Raw genomic sequence first — 20,425 nt, forward strand, 5'->3', positions numbered from 1 at the left:
TATCGCTATAATTCACTGGTTTTTGTGATGTTATAGCGATATTGCTAGCGATATCGCTATGTCTAATACTTACCTCCGACCGGCTCCCCCGCTGATTATCGCTGATCGCGTGAGAACGTCCTGGACCGTTTCTCGTCAGCTTCCTGCTGGGCTCCCTGCTGTGGAGACGAGCGACGCGTGGACGCGGGCGGGAGGACGTCAGGATGGCCTCGTCTGACAGGTAAGTATCGACCACCGACCCCTGCGATGTCGCTGGTGAGATCTGCCTGTGTGGCAGCTCACTAGCGACCACTTAGCGATGCACCAGCGTTCCTGACAGCGTCATATCGCTGATGCATCGCTAAGTGTGACAGTACCTTAAGAATAAAGCTATTTAGAAAGCTGTTTATCTGGCTGATAGCAGCGGTTTTCAGAGTAATAGCGGTAATAGTTAAAGGGCCTCAAACGGTCCCTAAAAGACTAAACTGTTAGCGCCTCAGAAATAGTTAATACAAGACAATCCCCGGTCGAGGGCTCTGCATAAAAGTCACAATACAAATGCAAATAAATGATGCCTGTAATAATGCCAAAAGCAGTGTAAATAAAGGTAATACTTAACACTACAGCGTCTGCAAGTATAATAGTATAAAGCTGCAGCCTATAGAAGGCTAAAACACAAACAACACTAAAGTGAGTTCAGTAGTTGGGGAGAGATACCTGTACAGCTACAAAAAATCATTACTGCAGTAAAAGATACAGATAAAAGTAACACATGGCACTCCAGCGTGGCATTATTACAGGCATCCTTTATTTGCATTTGTATTGTGACTTTTATGCAGAGCCCTCGACAGGGGATTGTCTTGTATTAACTATTTCTGAGGCGCTAACAGTTTAGTCTTTTAGGGACCATTCGAGGCCCTTTAACTATTACCACTATTACTTTGAAAACCACTGCTATCAGCCAGATAAACAGCGTCCTAAATAGCTTTATTCTTACTCATCCCCTTTTTGGTACCACCCACATTTGAGTTTATCCAAGCGCACACTTTTTCTTGGTTGTTTTACAAGAAATATAAATTACAATAACATTTATGAATATTGAACGTGTACACAATGATGGCCTTCTATTATAAGTTGTACATCTAAACTTTGTACTTTTTAATGCATTTTAACATGTAATCTAAAAAAAACAATAGATAAGCAAACATATTAAAGAGTTTGAAAACACTGTAAAACAAACGTATAAAAATTCTCTGTTGTAAAAAAGTAACAGTAAACCGCAAGTGCTAGTAAAAAGATAATTACAAAACAGGGTATTTAGTGGATATGTTTTTTTGCAAAAAATTTATACTAAGCCACTCTACCAAACGTCAAGGTATACCCATCTCAGAGCAGTCCTAACCGATGTATTTAAAAACCTGATCATGTGTATAGTACATGCATAAGCAGGTTTCAGGCAGGTAAGGTCCGATGTGGACACGCTATGGAAGACGGCTTTTGTCTGCACGGCCCATAAGGAAGGGGTGGAAACCTTCCCATCTTTACAACAGAGTATTTTTTATACATTTGTTTTACTATGTTTTTCTGTGTTTTCAGTCTTTTGGTAGTGTGAATACTGTCATACAGACTTTTTCACTATGTGCATGGCCCATGTGTTTTTGTCTGATTGGTCTCTTGTTCATGCAAGATGGGAAGTGTTCTACCCCTTCCTTATGGGCCGTGCACACAAAAGCAGTCTTCCATAGTGTGTCCACATCGGACCTTACCTGCCTGAATCCTGCTTATGCAGGTACTATACACGTGATCAGCTTTTTAAATACATTGGTTAGGACTGCTCTGAGATGAGTATACCTTGACGTTTGGTAGAGCGGCTTAGTATACATTTTTTGAAAAAAAAAACGTATCAACTAAATACCGTTTTGTAATTATCTTTTTACTAGCACTTGCTACTTACTGTTACTTTTTTACAACAGGGTATTTTTTTACGTTTGTTTCACTGTGTTTTCAGTCTTTTGGTGGTGTGAATACTGTCATACACACTTACTCACTGTGTGCATGGTCCATGTGTTTTTGTCATACTAAAGAGTTTGTCTGTTCTCAGACTGCAAATAAGGAAGCTATGTGCACTCGTAATGTGATCAAGCTCACCGTGCACCATTATTTCGCATTCCTCATTGTTTTATGTACTGCCAAAACTGGAAATAAGACTGTGTGTACATGCACACTGGCACTGCAGTAGTGGAGAGCGCACGCAGTGTCAATGAAGGAGTCGGGCAGGTGCACAGATCCCTCTCACACAGTAGCGTAGCTACCGGGGGAGGCAGAAGGGGGGGAGTAGCACAGGGCCCCGTGCTCTGAGGGGGCCCACCCGTTAACTGTATCTGCGGCAGAACAGGAGGAATCGATCATCTCCCTGCCACCCGGCCGCTATGTTCTTCTCTTCTGTGTGCACAGGACTTGTGATGAGGTCACAGGAGGGGAGGAGTCAAGGGTCACATGATCAGGGCCCTCAGTGTAAGTGTATGCAGGTCTCTGCAGAGCTGGTTGTCATGGTGCTGGATGAGGGGAAGTTTAGGTGTGGGGTCAGGAGGGGTTTACAGTGTGGATGTAGCAGTGCCGCTTGTGTACGAGGTGTACGGAGCGGACGTGTGCGTGTACGAGGTGTACAGAGCGGACGTGTGCGTGTACGAGGTGTACGGAGCGGACGTGTGCGTGTACGAGGTGTACGGAGCGGACGTGTGCGTGTACGAGGTGTACGGAGCGGACGTGTGCGTGTACGAGGTGTACGGAGCGGACGTGTGCGTGTACGAGGTGTACGGAGCGGACGTGTGCGTGTACGAGGTGTACGGAGCGGACGTGTACGAGGTGTACGGAGCGGACGTGTACGAGGTGTACGGAGCGGACGTGTACGAGGTGTACGGAGCGGACGTGTACGAGGTGTACGGAGCGGACATGTACGAGGTGTACGGAGCGGACGTGTACGAGGTGTACGGAGCGGACGTGTACGAGGTGTACGGAGCGGACGTGTACGAGGTGTACGGAGCGGACGTGTACGAGGTGTACGGAGCGGACGTGTACGAGGTGTACGGAGCGGACGTGTACGAGGTGTACGGAGCGGACGTGTACGAGGTGTACGGAGCGGACGTGTACGAGGTGTACGGAGCGGACGTGTACGAGGTGTACGGAGCGGACGTGTACGAGGTGTACGGAGCGGACGTGTACGAGGTGTACGGAGCGGACGTGTACGAGGTGTACGGAGCGGACGTGTACGAGGTGTACGGAGCGGACGTGTACGAGGTGTACGGAGCGGACGTGTACGAGGTGTACGGAGCGGACGTGTACGAGGTGTACGGAGCGGACGTGTACGAGGTGTACGGAGCGGACGTGTACGAGGTGTACGGAGCGGACGTGTGCGTGTACGAGGTGTACGGAGCGGACGTGTGCGTGTACGAGGTGTACGGAGCGGACGTGTGCGTGTACGAGGTGTACGGAGCGGACGTGTGCGTGTACGAGGTGTACGGAGCGGACGTGTGCGTGTACGAGGTGTACGGAGCGGACGTGTGCGTGTACGAGGTGTACGGAGCGGACGTGTGCGTGTACGAGGTGTACGGAGCGGACGTGTGCGTGTACGAGGTGTACGGAGCGGACGTGTGCGTGTACGAGGTGTACGGAGCGGACGTGTGCGTGTACGAGGTGTACGGAGCGGACGTGTGCGTGTACGAGGTGTACGGAGCGGACGTGTGCGTGTACGAGGTGTACGGAGCGGACGTGTGCGTGTACGAGGTGTACGGAGCGGACGTGTGCGTGTACGAGGTGTACGGAGCGGACGTGTGCGTGTACGAGGTGTACGGAGCGGACGTGTGCGTGTACGAGGTGTACGGAGCGGACGTGTGCGTGTACGAGGTGTACGGAGCGGACGTGTGCGTGTACGAGGTGTACGGAGCGGACGTGTGCGTGTACGAGGTGTACGGAGCGGACGTGTGCGTGTACGAGGTGTACGGAGCGGACGTGTGCGTGTACGAGGTGTACGGAGCGGACGTGTGCGTGTACGAGGTGTACGGAGCGGACGTGTGCGTGTACGAGGTGTACGGAGCGGACGTGTGCGAGGTGTACGGAGCGGAGGTGTACGAGGTGTACGGAGCGGAGGTGTACGAGGTGTACGGAGCGGAGGTGTGCGTGTACGAGGTGTACGGAGCGGAGGTGTGCGTGTACGAGGTGTACGGAGCGGAGGTGTGCGTGTACGAGGTGTGCGGAGGTGTGCGTGTACGAGGTGTACGGAGCAGAGGTGTGCGTGTACGAGGTGTACGGAGCGGATGTGTGCGTGTACGAGGTGTGTGGAGCAAAGCCGTGTGTACGAGGTGTGCGGAGCGGAGCCCTGTGTGTACAAAGTATACGGAGCTGAGTCGTGTGTGTACGGGGTGGAGCCACGTGTATGGAGCAGAGGCGCGTGTGTACGGGGTGTACGGAGTGGAGCAGAGCCAGGTGTACGGGGTGTAAGGAGTGGAGCCGTGTTTGTACAAGGTGTATGGAGCAAAGCCGCATGTGTACAAGGTTTACGGAGTGGAGCCATGTGTGTACAGAGCGTGGCCGCGTCTGTACAAGGTGTACAGAGCAGAGCCTCATGTGTACAAGGTTTACGGAGTGAAGCCATGTGTGTACTGAGTGGAGCTGGGTGTGTGCGCGAGGTGTACGGAGCGGAGCAGTGTGTGTATGAGGTGTGCGGAGCCATGCATGTACAATGTGTATCGTGGGGAGCATTCATACCTCCCAACCGTCCCAATTTTGATAGAGTCTGCACCACTGCCCCGACCGGGAGTTTATTTTTCCTGCCTACACAGGAGTACACGGCGGAGCCACGAGGAGCACTTTAAAATTTGCACGTGACGTTCCACCGGAAGTGACGTGCTAGAAGGTGTCCCAGGAGGAGATGGTGACGGAACCATGGAGGCACTTCAGGGAATGCTTCAGATCCATCACCGTGTCCTCCACCGACAGTGGGATCGCCTTGGACTCTGGGATGTCGTCACCAGGAGGCTCAGGTGGGCACTACAATGGGAGCCGGGATGCTATAGTATCTTTATAGAATCTTTCTCTGTTTTTTCTTTTTTTTTCCTCTCTCTGTTCTTTCTTTCCTCTCTCTCTCTGTTCGTTCTCTGTTCTTTCTTTCTCAATAATGTAGCCCCCCTTCATATGGTATAATACAGCCCTCCCAAAGAATATAATGTAGCCCCCGTCATAGGGTAGGGTATCATGCTGCGCTCCCTTATATTATTATTATAGCGCCATTTATTCCATGGCGCTTTACATGTAAGGAGGGGTATACATAATAAAAACAAGTACAATAATGTTAAACAATACAAGTCATAACTGGTACAGGAGGAGAGAGGACCCTGCCCGCGAAGGCTCACAATCTACAAGATGGGGTGTCATGCTGCCCCCTCCTCATACGGGGTATATCATGCCGCCCCTCATGCGGGGTGTCATGCTGTCCCCTCCCTATACGGGGTATCATAATCATGCAACCAGGACTCACTATAAAAATTTAAAAAAAAAAAACCTATACTCACCTCTCCTCCTCACTCCCACACTGATTTTGACGGCAGCTCTGCTCCAATGTCAGGAGCTGCGCTGCAGTCAGACCGTCACACAGCCGGGATGCGATGAAGTGATATCATCGCGCACCCACTGTGTGTCGGAGGAAGAGGGTAATGATGGGCGAGGGAGCGTCATGTGACGCTCTCTCTTCCATTATTGCGGAGCGCACTGGGGGGCCACGCTGACGCCGCTTCCCCCTGTCTTTTGTCCCCATGGGCTGGGGGGTGCGGGGGCCCTGGTCTGCGGATCCTTATAGCGGGCGGTGTTAGCCGCAGCCTGCAGCAAACACTGCCCGCTTAATAGTCACTCCTCTCCACGCCCAGGGGGGTGTGGGGAAGCGTGAATATTCATTTCACTTTAGCAGCGGGAACAGGCTTTGACTTTCTGTCACCCGCTGCTGCTCTGCTGGCACCGGGGGCCCCCCATAGCAGCTGCTGGGGTGCCGCTATTAGCAACACACCACTGGCTGGGGGCCCCTGGAGCAGCAGGGGCCCTAGTCAGCTGGTCCTATATGCCAGCAGGTGTCAGTGCCTGGGCCCACCGGAGAATCCTCCGGTTCTCCGGAGGCCCAGTCCAACCCTGAATGTGGGCACTGCTTTCTAGGGCACTGGAAAACCGCACAAAAGAAGTAACATGCTGCGGATTTTGTACCGCGGAAAAATCCGCAGTGTCTGCACAGCGTTTTTTTTTTTCCATTGATTTTAAGGCTACATCACAATGCAGATATGCAACGTTTCTGCGCGGTAAAATCCGCTGCGGAACCGCTGCAAATCTGCATCGTGTGCACACAGCCTTACTGTATACATGGATGTATTCTGAAAGATAAGGGAACTGGTAGTCACATTTGCAATAAACACTTTGGATACGACATTACAGTGAATATTTACACTAAATATGGCTAGAACCTCCATCATCCTTTAGGATATACCCATTGATGCAGTATATTCTGAAGGATGATGGGGGTTGTTTGCTCACCTTTCCTAAAAGGATCTCGGACTTGTGAGTACCGTAGTTTCAACATTAAATAGTGTGCAGGGACAAATATGTGATTGGTAGAGGCAGTTCAACAACCGTTCCCTCCATCAATCACTAACCATCCCTGCAGAGGAGGAGGAAAATCGCTCTTCTCTCCCTCCTCAGCTATAGACCTCTTTCACACATTCGTGTCTCCGGTATATGTGGTGACAGTTTTCACACATACCTGAGACGCTGACATACATAGACATGTCCGTAGACAACGTCCCGCACACGAAGAACACACATGGATGTCATTCGTGTGACACGCATCAGTGCCAGAGAAGCAGCGCTACAGTAAGCGCTGTTCCCCGGCGTAGAGTGCTGAAGACGGCTCTCAACATTCTCTCCTGCTCTGCCAGCGATCGGTGCGAGCAGAGAATGATGAGAGTTATATTCAAATCAGAACAATGACAGCAGGTGGGGTTTTTTTGGACTATTACTCCCATCAACCTACACCTGCTGCCGCTAATAACAGTGACAGCAGGAGCGGAAGATGGGGGTATTCCTCACCCACTGCATTCGATATAACCAAAATACCGTAAATTAATGAAATACCCAGGGTGAGTTCCCTCATATTTTCTATAACCAGCCAGGCAAAACTCACAGCTGGGGGCTGCAACCCTCAGCTGTCAGCTTCAGCAAGGTTGGTTATCAAGAATACAGGAATCCCTACGCTGTTTTTGTTTTAAATTACGGTATTTAAATAATTTAAAAACCCGGCGTGGGGTCCCCCTGTTTTTAACAACCAGCCTTGCTAAAGCTCACTGCTGGGTGCTGGTATTCTCAGGATGGTAATTGGCCATTGCTATAGGCCCCCAGCCTAAAAATAGCAGCCCGCAGTTGCCCAGAAAATGCACATCTATTAGATGCACCAATTCTGGCGCTTTGCCAGGCTCTTCCCACTTGCCCTGTAGCGGTGGCAAGTGGGGTTCATATTTTTGGGGTTGATGTCACCTTTGTATTGTCTGGTGACATCAAGCCCACAGCTTAAGGCTGTGTGCCCACGTTGCATTTTTTTTTAAGCGCTTCCGCAGCGCTTTTAGACGAGCGTTTCTGCTGCGGAAACGCTTAAGAAAAGCATCCCATGGAAACATAATGGAATCCGCACATGGATAATGGTGCATTTTTTTCCGCTGCGGAAACGCTTAGGCTATGTGCACACGTAGCGATTTTTAAGCTTTTTTGCCGCGATTTTCGGAGCGAAAACGCTTAAAAATCGTGTACAGAACGCCCCCCCATGCATTCCTATAGCATTCCGCACATGCTGTGCTAATGCTGCGCTTTTTTCCGTGGCGGAATCGCATCGCGGAAAAAAATCGCAGCATGCTCATTCTTTTGTGCGGAATCGCAAAGAATTGCCGCGATTCCGCACCCATAGGAATGCATGAGAATCGCTTACTTTCCGCATGTGGCTATGCCCACCATGCGGGAAGTTAAGCGTCTCATGTGCGGTTGGTACCCACGGTGTGGAGGAGAGGAGAATGTCCTCCAGGCCCTGGGTACCATACCCCTGTAAAAAAAAGAATAAAAAATAAAAAAATCGGGGTATGTTTACCTTCCGGCGTCCCGCGCTGCATTTCCGGCCTCAGCATTCCCAGTAGTGCCTTGCAGCAAGGCCCTGTAATGACGTGGTCTCGCGAGATCGCTATAGCAACGCGAGACTACGTCATCACAGGTCTCGCAAGGCATTACTGGGAACGCTGAGGCCCGGGAATGCAGCGCGGGACGCCGGAAGGTAAATATACACCGATTTTTTTTATTTTTTTTAGCATTTTAACATCCTATCTTTTACTATTGAAGCCGCATAGGCGGCCTCAATAGTAAAAACCTGGTCACACTTGTCAAACACTATGTTTGACGAGTGTGACCAACCTGTCAATCACTTTTCAAGCGATGCTTAAAATCGCTTGGAAAGTGCTTGAATATCGCACGTGAAAATCGCGGCAAAATCGCGATCATAATCGCGGTAAAATTGCGGTGAAATCGCGCGGAAAAAAACCGCAAGATTTCTGGGAAGGAGTGCGGTTTTTAGTGAGCGTTTTAAAACGCTACGTGTGCCCACAGCCTTAGCAGAAAAAAACGCAGCATGTTCATTAATTTTGCCGAAATGCACGCATTTCCGCATACATTCAATTGTATTGCAAAAACGCATAGGAAAACGCATGCTAAAACGCTTAACAAAAGCGTCAAAAACGCTTACAAAAGCGCTTCATAAAACGCATGCGTTTTTCCCGGGAAGAGGGTGTGCATTTCCGCTCAGGAATATTCTGCATGAAAAACGCTACGTGGGCACATAGCCTAATAATGGAGAGGCGTCTAAGACACCTATCCATTTCTAATCCTATAGTTGTATGGTAAATAAAGACACAGCAAGAATAAAGTCCTTTATTTGAAATAAGACTAAACACAGTTTTCCAATTTTATTTAAAACTCCTAATTCCACCAAAGCGATCGTTCAACTGCAATAAAAGAAAAATAAAAAAACAACAATATACCATACCTCTCCGTCGTTAATTCCCACCCCGTAATCAATGTCTGGGGAATAAAGTTTTCAACCTGGACGGTGCCAAGTTGCAGCCGTCCCGGCTGAAATCCACTTGTGAATTAACAGCTGCGAGCGCAGTATCACTGAACAGCGGTGACATCGAGGCTGGGCCGAGAGCTCCATCCGTGCCTGGGCAGCATCCGTTTTCCTGGAGACATCGCGTAGAGGCAGGCACTGATGCAGATCTCTGCTTTGCTTCATTTTCTCCGAGAAGCTGGACCTCAGAAGAATGGTGGCCGCCATATGCCGCCACTGCAGGGCCACCGCTCGTCGCCGTACCACCGCATTACCACCGTAACATCCTCATCTCTGGGCCCGAAGCATCAGTAAGAACAGTGTTCGGTTTGTAAGACGCACCCCCATTTTCCCCCTAATTTTGGGGGATTTTAAAAGTGGGTCTTATAAAGCAAAAAATACGGTATATAGTTTTTCTGTAGCATGTAAAATTTCCATGGAGCAGCATCATTATGATAATGTATGGGAAATATACTGGCGACATTAAGAAAACAGTAATCTACATATCAGACAAAAAATGCTTCACCTTACTAAACAGTTTATTGAACCAAAATAATTTTACATGCAAAATATAAACTAAAATATGAGCAGAAATTAAAAGTGCTTGACATTAGACTGCCGTTGATACAATTTTTCAGGGTTGTCCCTATATGACATCCAACGGTAATCTGCCATCACTGAGTCATTCCAAAAACCCTGGTAATGGTGTTCCATTAGTTTAATGTCCTGGTGAAACCGCTCACCTTGTTCATCGCTAAGGCTAGTTTCACACTAGCGTTTTTGAGCGCAGCAACGGCCTGCGCATGGCCGCCGCTAAGTCCCGCCCCCTGCCGCGCCTCCGCCGGTAGCTCCGCCTACCGACGCATGACGCTGCATGCGCCCTGCATCCCCTCTCTATCACTGGGGGCGCAGGCCGTGCGCAGTATGCGTTTGGCAGCGCATGCGTCCTTTTGACGGTGCGCCGACCTGCGCCAAACGCAACCTGCTGCAGTTTGGTTGCGCCGGCGCACCGTCAAAAAGGCGCATGCACCGCCAAACGCATACTGCGCACGGCCTGCGCCCCCAGTGATAAAGATAGGGGACGCAGGGCGCAAGCAACGTCATGCGCCGGTAGGCGGAGCTACCGGTGGAGGCGCGGCAGGGGGCGGGGCTTAGCGGCGGCCGTGCGCAGGCCGTCGCTGCGCTCAAAAACGCTAGTGTGAAACTAGCCTTACATCTCCAAGATTTTGAGGGAAGAAATCTAAATGTGAATGCAAAAAGTTCATTTTCAGAGACATGCGACATCGCGTCCTCCTGCTTTAATTGATATGATTCGTCATCCACATAGAAAACCTAGAGCTCCCGCCTGCGCAGTAGCTTTTCAGGACCACGCAGGCACACTCTGCTCTGCCCTACTGTGAGCAGAGCATTAAACAGCACTGTGAAAGTGCATTGCAACGTCATTTGAATGAGGCTACTGCACAGGCACAAGATCTGGTTCACCATTCACATAAATCACAACTATGTGCTTGCACATTGCTATTTTATGCTCTGTTCACATTAGGGCAGAGCAGAGTGCGCCTGCGCGGTCCTGTGAGGCTACTGCGCAGACGCGAGCTCTAGGTTTGCTATGTGGATGACGCATCATATCAATTAAAGCAGGAGGATGCGATTAGGAGCAAAGAGGAGGGACGTACGCCGCAGCAAAGCTGCCCATCTGACCGGACCACTCTTATTTACATACAGCGCGGGAGCATATCAAATGGTATTTTGGGGGGCATACAGGGGGAGTCAAAAGCGGACAGACACATTTGCGGAATGCAGTGCAGGAGCAGTTAAAGGTGGTGGCAGTTGTTCATAGGCTCAAAAACTGGTGACAGGTTCCCTTTAAGGGTATGTGCACATGCTGCTGATTTTCCACGCGGATTTGCTGAGGTTTTAAATCCGCAGCATGTCAATTCTTTCTGCGGATTCCGCAGCGGTTTGACACCTGTTCCATTGTCCAGGTGTCAATCCGCAGTGGAAAACCACTGGCAAATCCGCAGGAAAACTGCAGGTCACTTTACCTGAGGTTTTACCTGCAAATCCGCGTGGAAAAATCCGCAGGTGAATCCGCAGCGTGTGCACTCACCCTAATAGTCCTGAGTCCTCAAAGGGGAGGGATAAGGTTTTTAAGGCATTAGATATGGCAACGTCCAACTTGGGAGCTTTACTCCAGGATGAGGAGGTCTCCTCCTCAAAGGGATACTTTCTTTTGAAGGAGGACGGTAGGGGGCCTTTCCTACCCGTTTTTTCCCCACTCTACTGATGAGACTCTGCAATTTCTCGTTCATAGGAAACACACTATGCTTTTTTTATCTAGGGTGCTAAACATAACATCTTGGATAGATTTCTTAGGTCTCTGGTCCACCAGTCCCATTGTGGACCTTACCACCTTCACTAAATTGTCCACCTCCTCCAGAGGAAAGCAGTAACCCAGGCCCGAGTAAGCCTCTGATGAAGAGGAATCCGAAGTATCCCTCAGAACTCCCTCATCCGATGACATTGACGGTGAAGGACATACTTCAGCTCTATCCCTTCTTGAGGTTTCCCTCAGGGTGGAAGAAAAGTCAGGGGTCTCATTGGCCACCGTGTCACTGATACACGGCTGGCATAATTTTGTGGGCCATGGACTGTCCAGATCCTGCCCGCATAGAGCACAAACTCTGTGCTTTGACTTCCCCATATTCTTTCTAGGGGGCACCTACCAGGAGGTCAGATAGAGAGGGAGAGAGAGGACTGCTGGCTACCATGCGGTTTGGTGTCCATATTGATGGTACTCATCACCTCTCTCTTGCAGTGTGCATGGGTCATTTGTCCCTGCTATACATGATATCCATGGGTTTTCATCATTTTAGGGTAAATTTCTTTCATAACAGCCATTTCTAGATATCCCAACATGTGTGGTTTTTTCATGTTTTGACCATATCATGACTATTGCTTGACTTCAAGAGCATGGTTTTACACATGTATTTTTCATGTACCGGCATTGTACCCTATGAGGGATTGTGGTATTGCTATATATGAATTTTGGTTCAGGGGTGTTGTATTATGATATTGTACATGTTTTTGTTTTTAAATGATTTTAACATAATTTGTGTGTCTTGCTTTTCCAAATAAATATATTGTGATTTTTCTATTTAAAATTTATTCAGGTGTGCATACCATTTATTGTTTGGTCTCTCTCTCCCCTTGGTCCACATACCCCAATATATCTGCAAACAGGAAATCACTTTTTGTTCCTTCCCAGAAGCCAACTTTCAATTAGCTTTATTTCAAGTGACATAAAAACGCACGTGGAAAAAACGCATGCAAAAAACGCAGGTTACCTGTCAGTGACCTCAGATGCAAATTTGGTGCAGATTTCACCTGCGGCAAATCCTGAACAAAAACTGAGCCATTCCTGATCGTGTGCAAATACCCTGGTGTTGAATACGTGGTGTGTATCACGTGCTGTGATTAATCCCAGCATTTTACATTCTGTGAATCTAATCTCAGCACATCATACACTCCACATATCTAGATACAGGGCTCAGTGTGGTGTATCGTGCATAATGGGAATAGATACACAGGTCTGGGCTTAGATACAGTAATCTGATCTACACATTGAGATCCTACAGATGACTCAGGGCACATGACTGCTCCTTTAAACCAATACATCTGTATTTTACCTTCATAAATAACTTCTGGCTTAAAAGATTTACATTAGGGCTTTTTTTTTCCTCTTTTGTTCTAAAATGAATTTTAGCAATTAATTTTCATTAAAACCATTGCACCATTTACCTTGCACTGCATTGTTTACTGCTGGCTGCAGGATAGTTTGATATACCGTATATACTCGTGTATAAGCCAAGATTTTCAGCACATTTTTTGTGCTGAAAACGCCCCTTTCGACTTATACACGAGTCATACGCCAGAAAGCTGGCGGGGGAGGGGAGCAGAAGACATATACTCACCCTCCTGGTGTCTGCATATCCAGCTCTGCTACATCTCAGTCACGGCGACTGCTTCTCTCTTCTTGTCTTCTTCCTGTGTGGTCATGTGACATCGCTCATTAAAGTAATGAATATGTGGACGCGTCTCCACTCCCATGGGGGTGGAGCGTATATTCATTACTTTAATGAGTGGTATCTCTGACCGCTCAGCACAGGAAGGAAGACAGGAAGAGAGATACAGATGCCGGGAATGAGATGTAGCAGAGCCTGATATGCAGACGCCAGGAGGGTGAGCAGGACTGGGGAGGGTGAGCCATGCCATATTCACCTGTCCCTGTTCCAACGCTGAGCTGTCTCCTGGGTCCTCTGGCTGTGACGTTCAGGTCAGAGGGTGCGATGACGTGTTTAGTGCGCGCCCTCTGCCTGAACAGTCACTGCAGAGAGCCGGTGATGCTGAGGAGCAGCAGGCAGCGACGAGAGGTGAGTATGTCATTTTTTTTTAAATCTCGCTCCCATGCCGCAGCACCTCGCCGCCCGACAGCCACGGCGGTCACCTCTGACAGGCACGCGACCAACGGCGTCTTTGCATGCAATGCGCATGCGCCATAGGACGGTCCTCCCTTCTGCTTCTTGTGTTCCGGCTATGCCCTGAGCCGGAAGCACCCCCTGATCAATGGCAGACCAGACAGGGGCATATCAGGCTGCTTCCCCCTGAGGGAGGCGCCTGATCGTTGTTTCCTAGCACACTGGGCCTCGCTTCTTCGTGTGTTCTCTGCAGTCTCACAGTCCCGTTCTCGTGTGTTCCCTGCAGCAGCCTCTCAGTCCGGCTATCCGTGTCCCCTGCTGTACTCCAGTCCTGCCTCCGGTGTTCCTGTTCCATACTGCTCCAGTCCTGCCGTCCTACTCCAGCCCTGCTTCCGGTGTTCCTGTTCCATCCTGCTCTAGTCCTGCCTCCAGTGTTCCTGTTCCATCCTGCTCCAGTCCTGCCATCCTACTCCAGTCCTGCCTCCGATGTTCCTGTTCCATCCTGCTCCAGTCCTGCCTCCGATGTGCCTGTTCCATCCTGCTCCAGTCCTGCCTCCGATGTTCCTGTTCCAGTCCTTCCATCCTACTCCAGTCCTGCCTCCGGTGCTCCTGTTCCATCCTGCTCCAGTCCTTCCGTCCTACTCCAGTCCTGCCTCCGGTGTTCCAGTTCCATCCTGCTACAGTCCTTCCATCCTCCTCTAATCCTGTCTCCTGTTCTGCTCCAGCCATCCCTCCACGTTCCAGTCTACTGTCTTGCTCTATTCCTGTCTCCTGTGTTCCAGCTCTGTCTTGTCATCTACACTTCAGTCCCACAGTCCTACTCCAGTCCATCCTGAGCCGCCCCTCTCGGTACCGGCTATCGTGGTACTCGAACCCCTGGGCCTGCTCCTAACGGTCCCTGTATAGGGGTCGGTTCCACCAGGCAGCTCGCCCGGGGTCCCTCGGTGCCACGGCCCATGGGGTCCACTCCTAGAGATTCCAGCTCCAGACCAGCCATGCTAACACATTTGTGTATGGAGCATCTTATGGGGCCCATCATGAACTTTATGGAGCATCTTATGGGGCCCATCATGAACCATATGGAGCATTATATGAGGTGTATTTTGTATGGAGCATCTTATGGGGCCTATCATGAACTGTATGGAGCATTGTGTGGAGCTCCTGATTCAATATGGATATTCAAAAACATTTCACCTACTGATGTCTCAATTAATTTTATGGATATCTATTTTTATAATTTACCATTTCCCACCGTTGGATTATACGCAAGTCAATAAGTTTTCCCAGTTTTTTTTTTGTGGCAAAATTAGGGGGGGGGGTGTCGGTTATACTCTGGTCGGCTTATACTCAAGTATATACAGTAAACTTTGTGACAGGGGTGTACATGGAAATCATGGGGCCTTATAGCAGAAGTTCTAATAGGATTTCTGAGGTTTTAGAAAAACTCTAATTTAAAAACCTTATTAGATATATGCAACAGTTGTATGCTACCACTTGTAAAGCTCACTAGTTACATTTATATGCAACTAGGGAATTGTGAAATTAGAGATCATTTTGTCTTGCATGGATGTCTCCTGCAATACTCCCAAAAAATTGCCAAGAACTTTTACCTCAGGTTGGGCAGAAAATTCTCTTAGTAAATGACCATTCCATACAAATCTTTGATCAGCCTGAAGGAAAAAAAATAAAAATCAACAGAAGAGAATATGAATATTGTGAGCACAAGAAAGTAGTCAATTCAAAGAATAAGAAACAAAACATTTACTGTCAATTCGACTTATCCACATACTTATATGTTCATAAAAAAAGCAAAGATGCCTGGGTTCTTTATGTTGTGCTAAATGGAATTTGTCAGCTTGTTTTTAGAATGTAATCAGACAGCAGCAAGAAGTAGGGAAAGAGACCCAGATTCCAGCAATGTATCACTTAGCTTCCTGGGTGCTGCCATTATTATAAAATCACAGTTTTCTCTGCTGCAGATCTAGTAGAGCTCAGATATTCAGCTGTGTATAGCCCCCTCTACATCACTGCTTTCTGTGAACATTGTATAATGACAAAGCTGCTAATCAGTGATGGAGACTGGTTTGACTACCAGGCAAGACTTTAGGCAAAGAGAAAAAAAAAAGGAGTAATGGATTCAGAAGTAAGTAAAAAAAAAGTGCAAAAGTTTTAATTTGGCACATGCACAGACAAATAACATGTAAATAGCAAAATTGCAAAAATCATGAGACACGAACAGGACAGACCAGGGAAAGGGAAGTACATGGCTATGCACCAACATAACCATGATCACAGCAACACATGCAGTACATTGATGTTGCATATCAAGCAGAACCGCCGATAACAAGTAATTTGGCAAAAAAAGGCACATAAACTATGAAAAGGGGGGTGATCATGCCAAACAAGATAATAAATGCAGTGCTACCGGTAATGGCGGTAAGTTATGTAAGCAAAAAAATCGCCCTCTGGATTTGGTCTTCTGTGCACCACTTGGTAAGCTGCCGGCATCTACTTTATATACACCTATTATGGCCCTGTGGATTTTTTTGCGGAGATAACTTACGGCCATTATCAGTAGCACTGCATTTATTATTATCTTGTGTGCCAAATAAAAACTTTTGTACTTTTTTACTAACTTCTGAATCCATTACTCCTTTTTCTCTCTTTGCCTCAAGTACGTATGGAGTAGAATTCTTATTGTAATGGCGGTTTATATGTACAGGCTACCGCCTATCTCTTTGTATAGCGTGTTGGGCGTCCTTTTGTCTCTCAGGCAAGACTTTAGTAGTCCTGTAGTAATCTCCTGTTGATAAAAAACTAACTACATTGAAACAGCAACACAGCCCGCATCACTGTAATCCAGGTCTCCGCTCCTACATTATGGTGCTCTCATATTTCATAGCAAAACCTGAAGACAGATTCCTTTAAAAGGGAGCTGTCCTCTAGGACAACGTCTTCTCATTTCTCACATCTGGCTCCATTAACACTTTGTCACCTACCGTGCCGGCATAATTCCAGTAGCGTCGGCACTCCCATTCCCAGGGTTCACAAGAAATTGGTTACGTAACCCAAGCCAAGCGCCCAGTCAGTGCTGACATCACTGCCCCCACCTCGGACATATTGAACATCAGCAGGAAGCCAGGGATGTGGCCACTCTGACTACCTCTTGATGTCTGATTTGTTGGAAAGTGGGATACACATTTGGTATTGCCATGTTCAGAATCGCCCGATCAATATAAAAAAAAATTAACCCCATCACTAAACGACGTACTGAGAGAAAAAAAAAGTCAAAATGCCAGTTTACTTGTCTCTTGAATCTTTTCTTGTAATTTCCTCCTCTTTCCTCAAAATTTCTTGTTTTTTTCCCTCAAACTTATTATCAACACTTTCTATTTTTCCGTGGTATCCAGTTTGTATCGGAGCATAAAAAAAAAAAAAAAACCTTGTTTTTCGGCATTATTGTCATATCCATAGCCCTAGCATGCGCAATATCAAACAAGTTGTCTAAACCTGTGTTCCATTCTTCCTCCTTTTCAGAACGTTTAGTTTTCTTTTCTTGGTTTTTCTTCAGCTTGACATTTTTTGAAGAGACCTTCCATTTTTTCAACCACATGTTTTTTAAGTCTCGTGGGTATACCCGCCTTTGCCCAGACATGAAGAACTCGTTATCTGCTAAACGAGCTGCATCACAAACTGTCTGTTTAGACCATTTCTTGTAGTAGTATAACAGTGACATAACCTCTCTCTAGGATGGCAGTTTAGTTGAAGATATACGATCAGACATTTATCTAATAAGCCACAAGTCTGTTTCGCTTATGGTTGTTGGCTTTGACATACAATGGGGTAAATAATTATTTAATCCCTTGCTTATTTTGCAAGTTTGCCCACTAACAGACATGAACAGTCTAAAATTTTAAGGGTAAGTTATCCTATAGCGCAATGCTAAAATTATCAAAAATAAAATCCAGAAAATCACATTGTAACTCGTATAACTTATATAAATTTATTTGCATTTTGCAGTGAGATAAGTATTTGCTCCCTCTGGCAAACAAGACTTAATTCTTGGTGGCAAAACCCTTTCTGGCAAGCACAGCAGTCACACTTTTTGTGGTTGAAGATGAGGTTTGCGCACATGTCAGGAGGAATTTTGGTCCACTCCTCTTTGCAGATCATCTCTAAAATCTTTAAGATTTTGAGGCTGTTGCTTGGAAACTCGGAGCTTCAACTCCCTCCATAGGTTTTCTATGGGATTAAGGTCTGGAGACTGGCTAGGCCACTCCATGACCTTAATGTGATTCTTTTTGAGCCACAGGTGCTTCATAGAAGATCAGAGCAGTGAAAACAAAATAATCAAATTTTATCCACCAAAAAATTTTTTACCCTCAGTTTTTTTTTATTTTCACATGGTTAAAAGTAGTAAAAGGAACTCAAAGTTTGTTGTGCAATTTCTCCAAGTATGCCAATCATAGAACGGTAGAGTTGGAAGGGAACTGTGTCAATTCTGGGTTATTTTGTCATATATGCACCTCAAAGTCACTTCAAATGTGATGTGGTCCCTTTAAAAAAAATAAACAAAATGTTTTGTAAATTTTATTTGGGAAATGAAAAATTGCTGGCGAAATTTCAACCCTTCTAACTTACTAACAAAAAAAGTTAAGTTTCAAAATTTGTTCTGATGTAAAGTAGACATGTAGGAATGTTAACCATTTTGTGTGACATGATTCTCAGGTCTAAAGGCATAAATATTAAAAGTTTGAGAATTTTTAAATTTTCTATATTTTCAATTTTTGCACAGCTAAAACCCAAGTTATATCGATCAAATTTTACCACTAACATGAAGTACAGTCGGTCCGGAAAAAAAAATCTCAGAATCAATGGGATCCATTGAAGCATTCCAGAGTTAGTACCACGTAAAATGACACTGGTCAGAATTGTAAAATTTGGCCTGGTCGTGAAAGTCGGAACAGGCTTGGGGGGTGAAGGGGATAAATTACCAGCCAAGGGAAAGCAGTGGGTTGGTCTTATTTTGCTGGGAAAGGACCAATATCCATGGACCTTCCCTGCGTATTGATATCAACTCCATCTGTCTGATTCGCCTTTGCACATTATTTAAAAAAAAAAAAAAACGAGGCCACTTATTTTTACAAATAAGCTAAGGCAAAGCAAACAGTTGGAGGCTGATAGCAAGGCTGGGAAAAGTCCATTGATATTGGCCCCTACCCAGTCTAATAAGACCAGCCCTGAACCACCCCAGATATGGTGCATCCATTAGATGCACCAATTCTGGCACTTAGCCTCAGCTCTTGCCAATTGCTCTGGTGTGGTGGCAATCGGGTTAAAAGTTTTTGGGAGTTGATGTTAGCTATGTAATGTCAGCTGACATCAAGCTCAGGGGTTAGTAATGGAGTAGTGTATCAGACACCACCATTACTAACCCCGTATTTAAATATAAAACTACACATCCGAAAAATTTATTCGAATAAAAGACAGACAGACACACACATTCCCTGGTTCACCCATTTGTTATAAAACAAGAAAAAAAAAAAAATTTTGCAGCTGCGACGTAAGCCACTGTGGTTCCCCACGACATCCAGCGAGGTCACTTGTTATGCCGGCCAATCACAGCCATGCCAATATTTGTCATGGCTCCGTAACTGTCCAAAGCCTAAACGCTTGTTGATTGAAAAGCTGCAGCCTTTCAACAAAATGTATACTGCACTGAACTGTAAAAGGAAAGTCTGTTTGGAGTTTGGCACCACACACTAGGTGTCAGGCACGAACCACGAACTTTACAGTTTGGGTTTGCTCATCCCTACACTTCAATGCTAAGGTATTATACTGCATAAGACATGTCAGTTTTACATGTCTGCTAGATTCTGCTTATGACTGGGCCTCTCAGGCTACTGTAGCTGGCAGATCTCAAGGACATTACTTGGGCTTGGGTCTCCATAGCAACTATCGGCTTACCACAATCCAGTTGCGATGGCAACAATGGGATTAAAGAGGAAGCCCCCTCCTTCTGGTAATTAGATAGATGTCATTATCACAGCTGACACCCGGCATTACGTGACAGGGGCAGTCACGGACCGCCCCCGACACGAAAGCCCATGGCACACTGCGATCAAACACGATCGCAGTGTACCAGGGGTTTAGAGAAGCATCGGCAGGGAGGAGGCTCACTCCGTGCTTCCCTGAGACCCCCAGCACAGCGCTGTGCTGAGGGGCCTCTTCCCTGAGACCCCCGCGATGTGCTGCGCTGCTCTGGGGGCCTCCTTCCCTGCAGGTCCCCGGATGCAATATGGCTGCGGGGGCCTTCAGGGGCCTGCAGGGAGATGGCTTGCTCAGTGCCTGCAGAGAGCAGGCACGAGGAAGCCTGCTGCAGCGCCTGTCAGATCGCTGATCTGACACAGCGCTGTGTGACATGTCAGATCAGCGATCTGACACCTGACAGTATTGTCCCCCCTGGGACAATGTGATAAAGTAAAAAAAAAAAATTTTTTTAAAAAGTAAAAATAATTTATAAAAAAAAAATAAATAAATAAATCGCTAAATAAAAAAAATTCCATAATAAATTAATTTTTTGGAAATAAAAAAAACAAACAATAAAAAGGTACAGATATTTAGTATCGCCGCATCCGTAACGACCCAACCTATAAAACTGTCCTATTAGTTAACCCCTTTAGTGAACCCCTTAAAAAATAAAAATAAAAAACAAAGCAAAAAACAATGCTTTATTATCATACCACCGAACAAAAAGTGCAATAACGCGCAATCAAAAAGACGCATATAAATAACC

The 20,425-nt window shown here is 46.9% G+C and overlaps 1 protein-coding gene across 3 annotated transcripts in view; it reads right to left on the bottom strand.

The window, feature by feature from the left end:
• Nucleotides 1–20,425, bottom strand: part of SACM1L (SAC1 like phosphatidylinositide phosphatase) — a 449,760-nt gene that overhangs the window by 244,348 nt on the left and 184,987 nt on the right. For all 3 annotated transcript variants that reach the window (XM_073549855.1, XM_073549857.1, XM_073549856.1), the window contains one exon: nucleotides 15,240–15,299. In XM_073549855.1, coding sequence (XP_073405956.1) covers nucleotides 15,240–15,299 — 60 coding nt within the window. The remainder of the gene's footprint in view (nucleotides 1–15,239; nucleotides 15,300–20,425) is intronic.

Source organism: Dendrobates tinctorius, unplaced genomic scaffold (assembly GCF_039654945.1).
Source record: "Dendrobates tinctorius isolate UK_male_01 unplaced genomic scaffold, ASM3965494v1 ptg000162l, whole genome shotgun sequence".
Taxonomy (NCBI): Eukaryota; Metazoa; Chordata; class Amphibia; order Anura; family Dendrobatidae; genus Dendrobates; species Dendrobates tinctorius.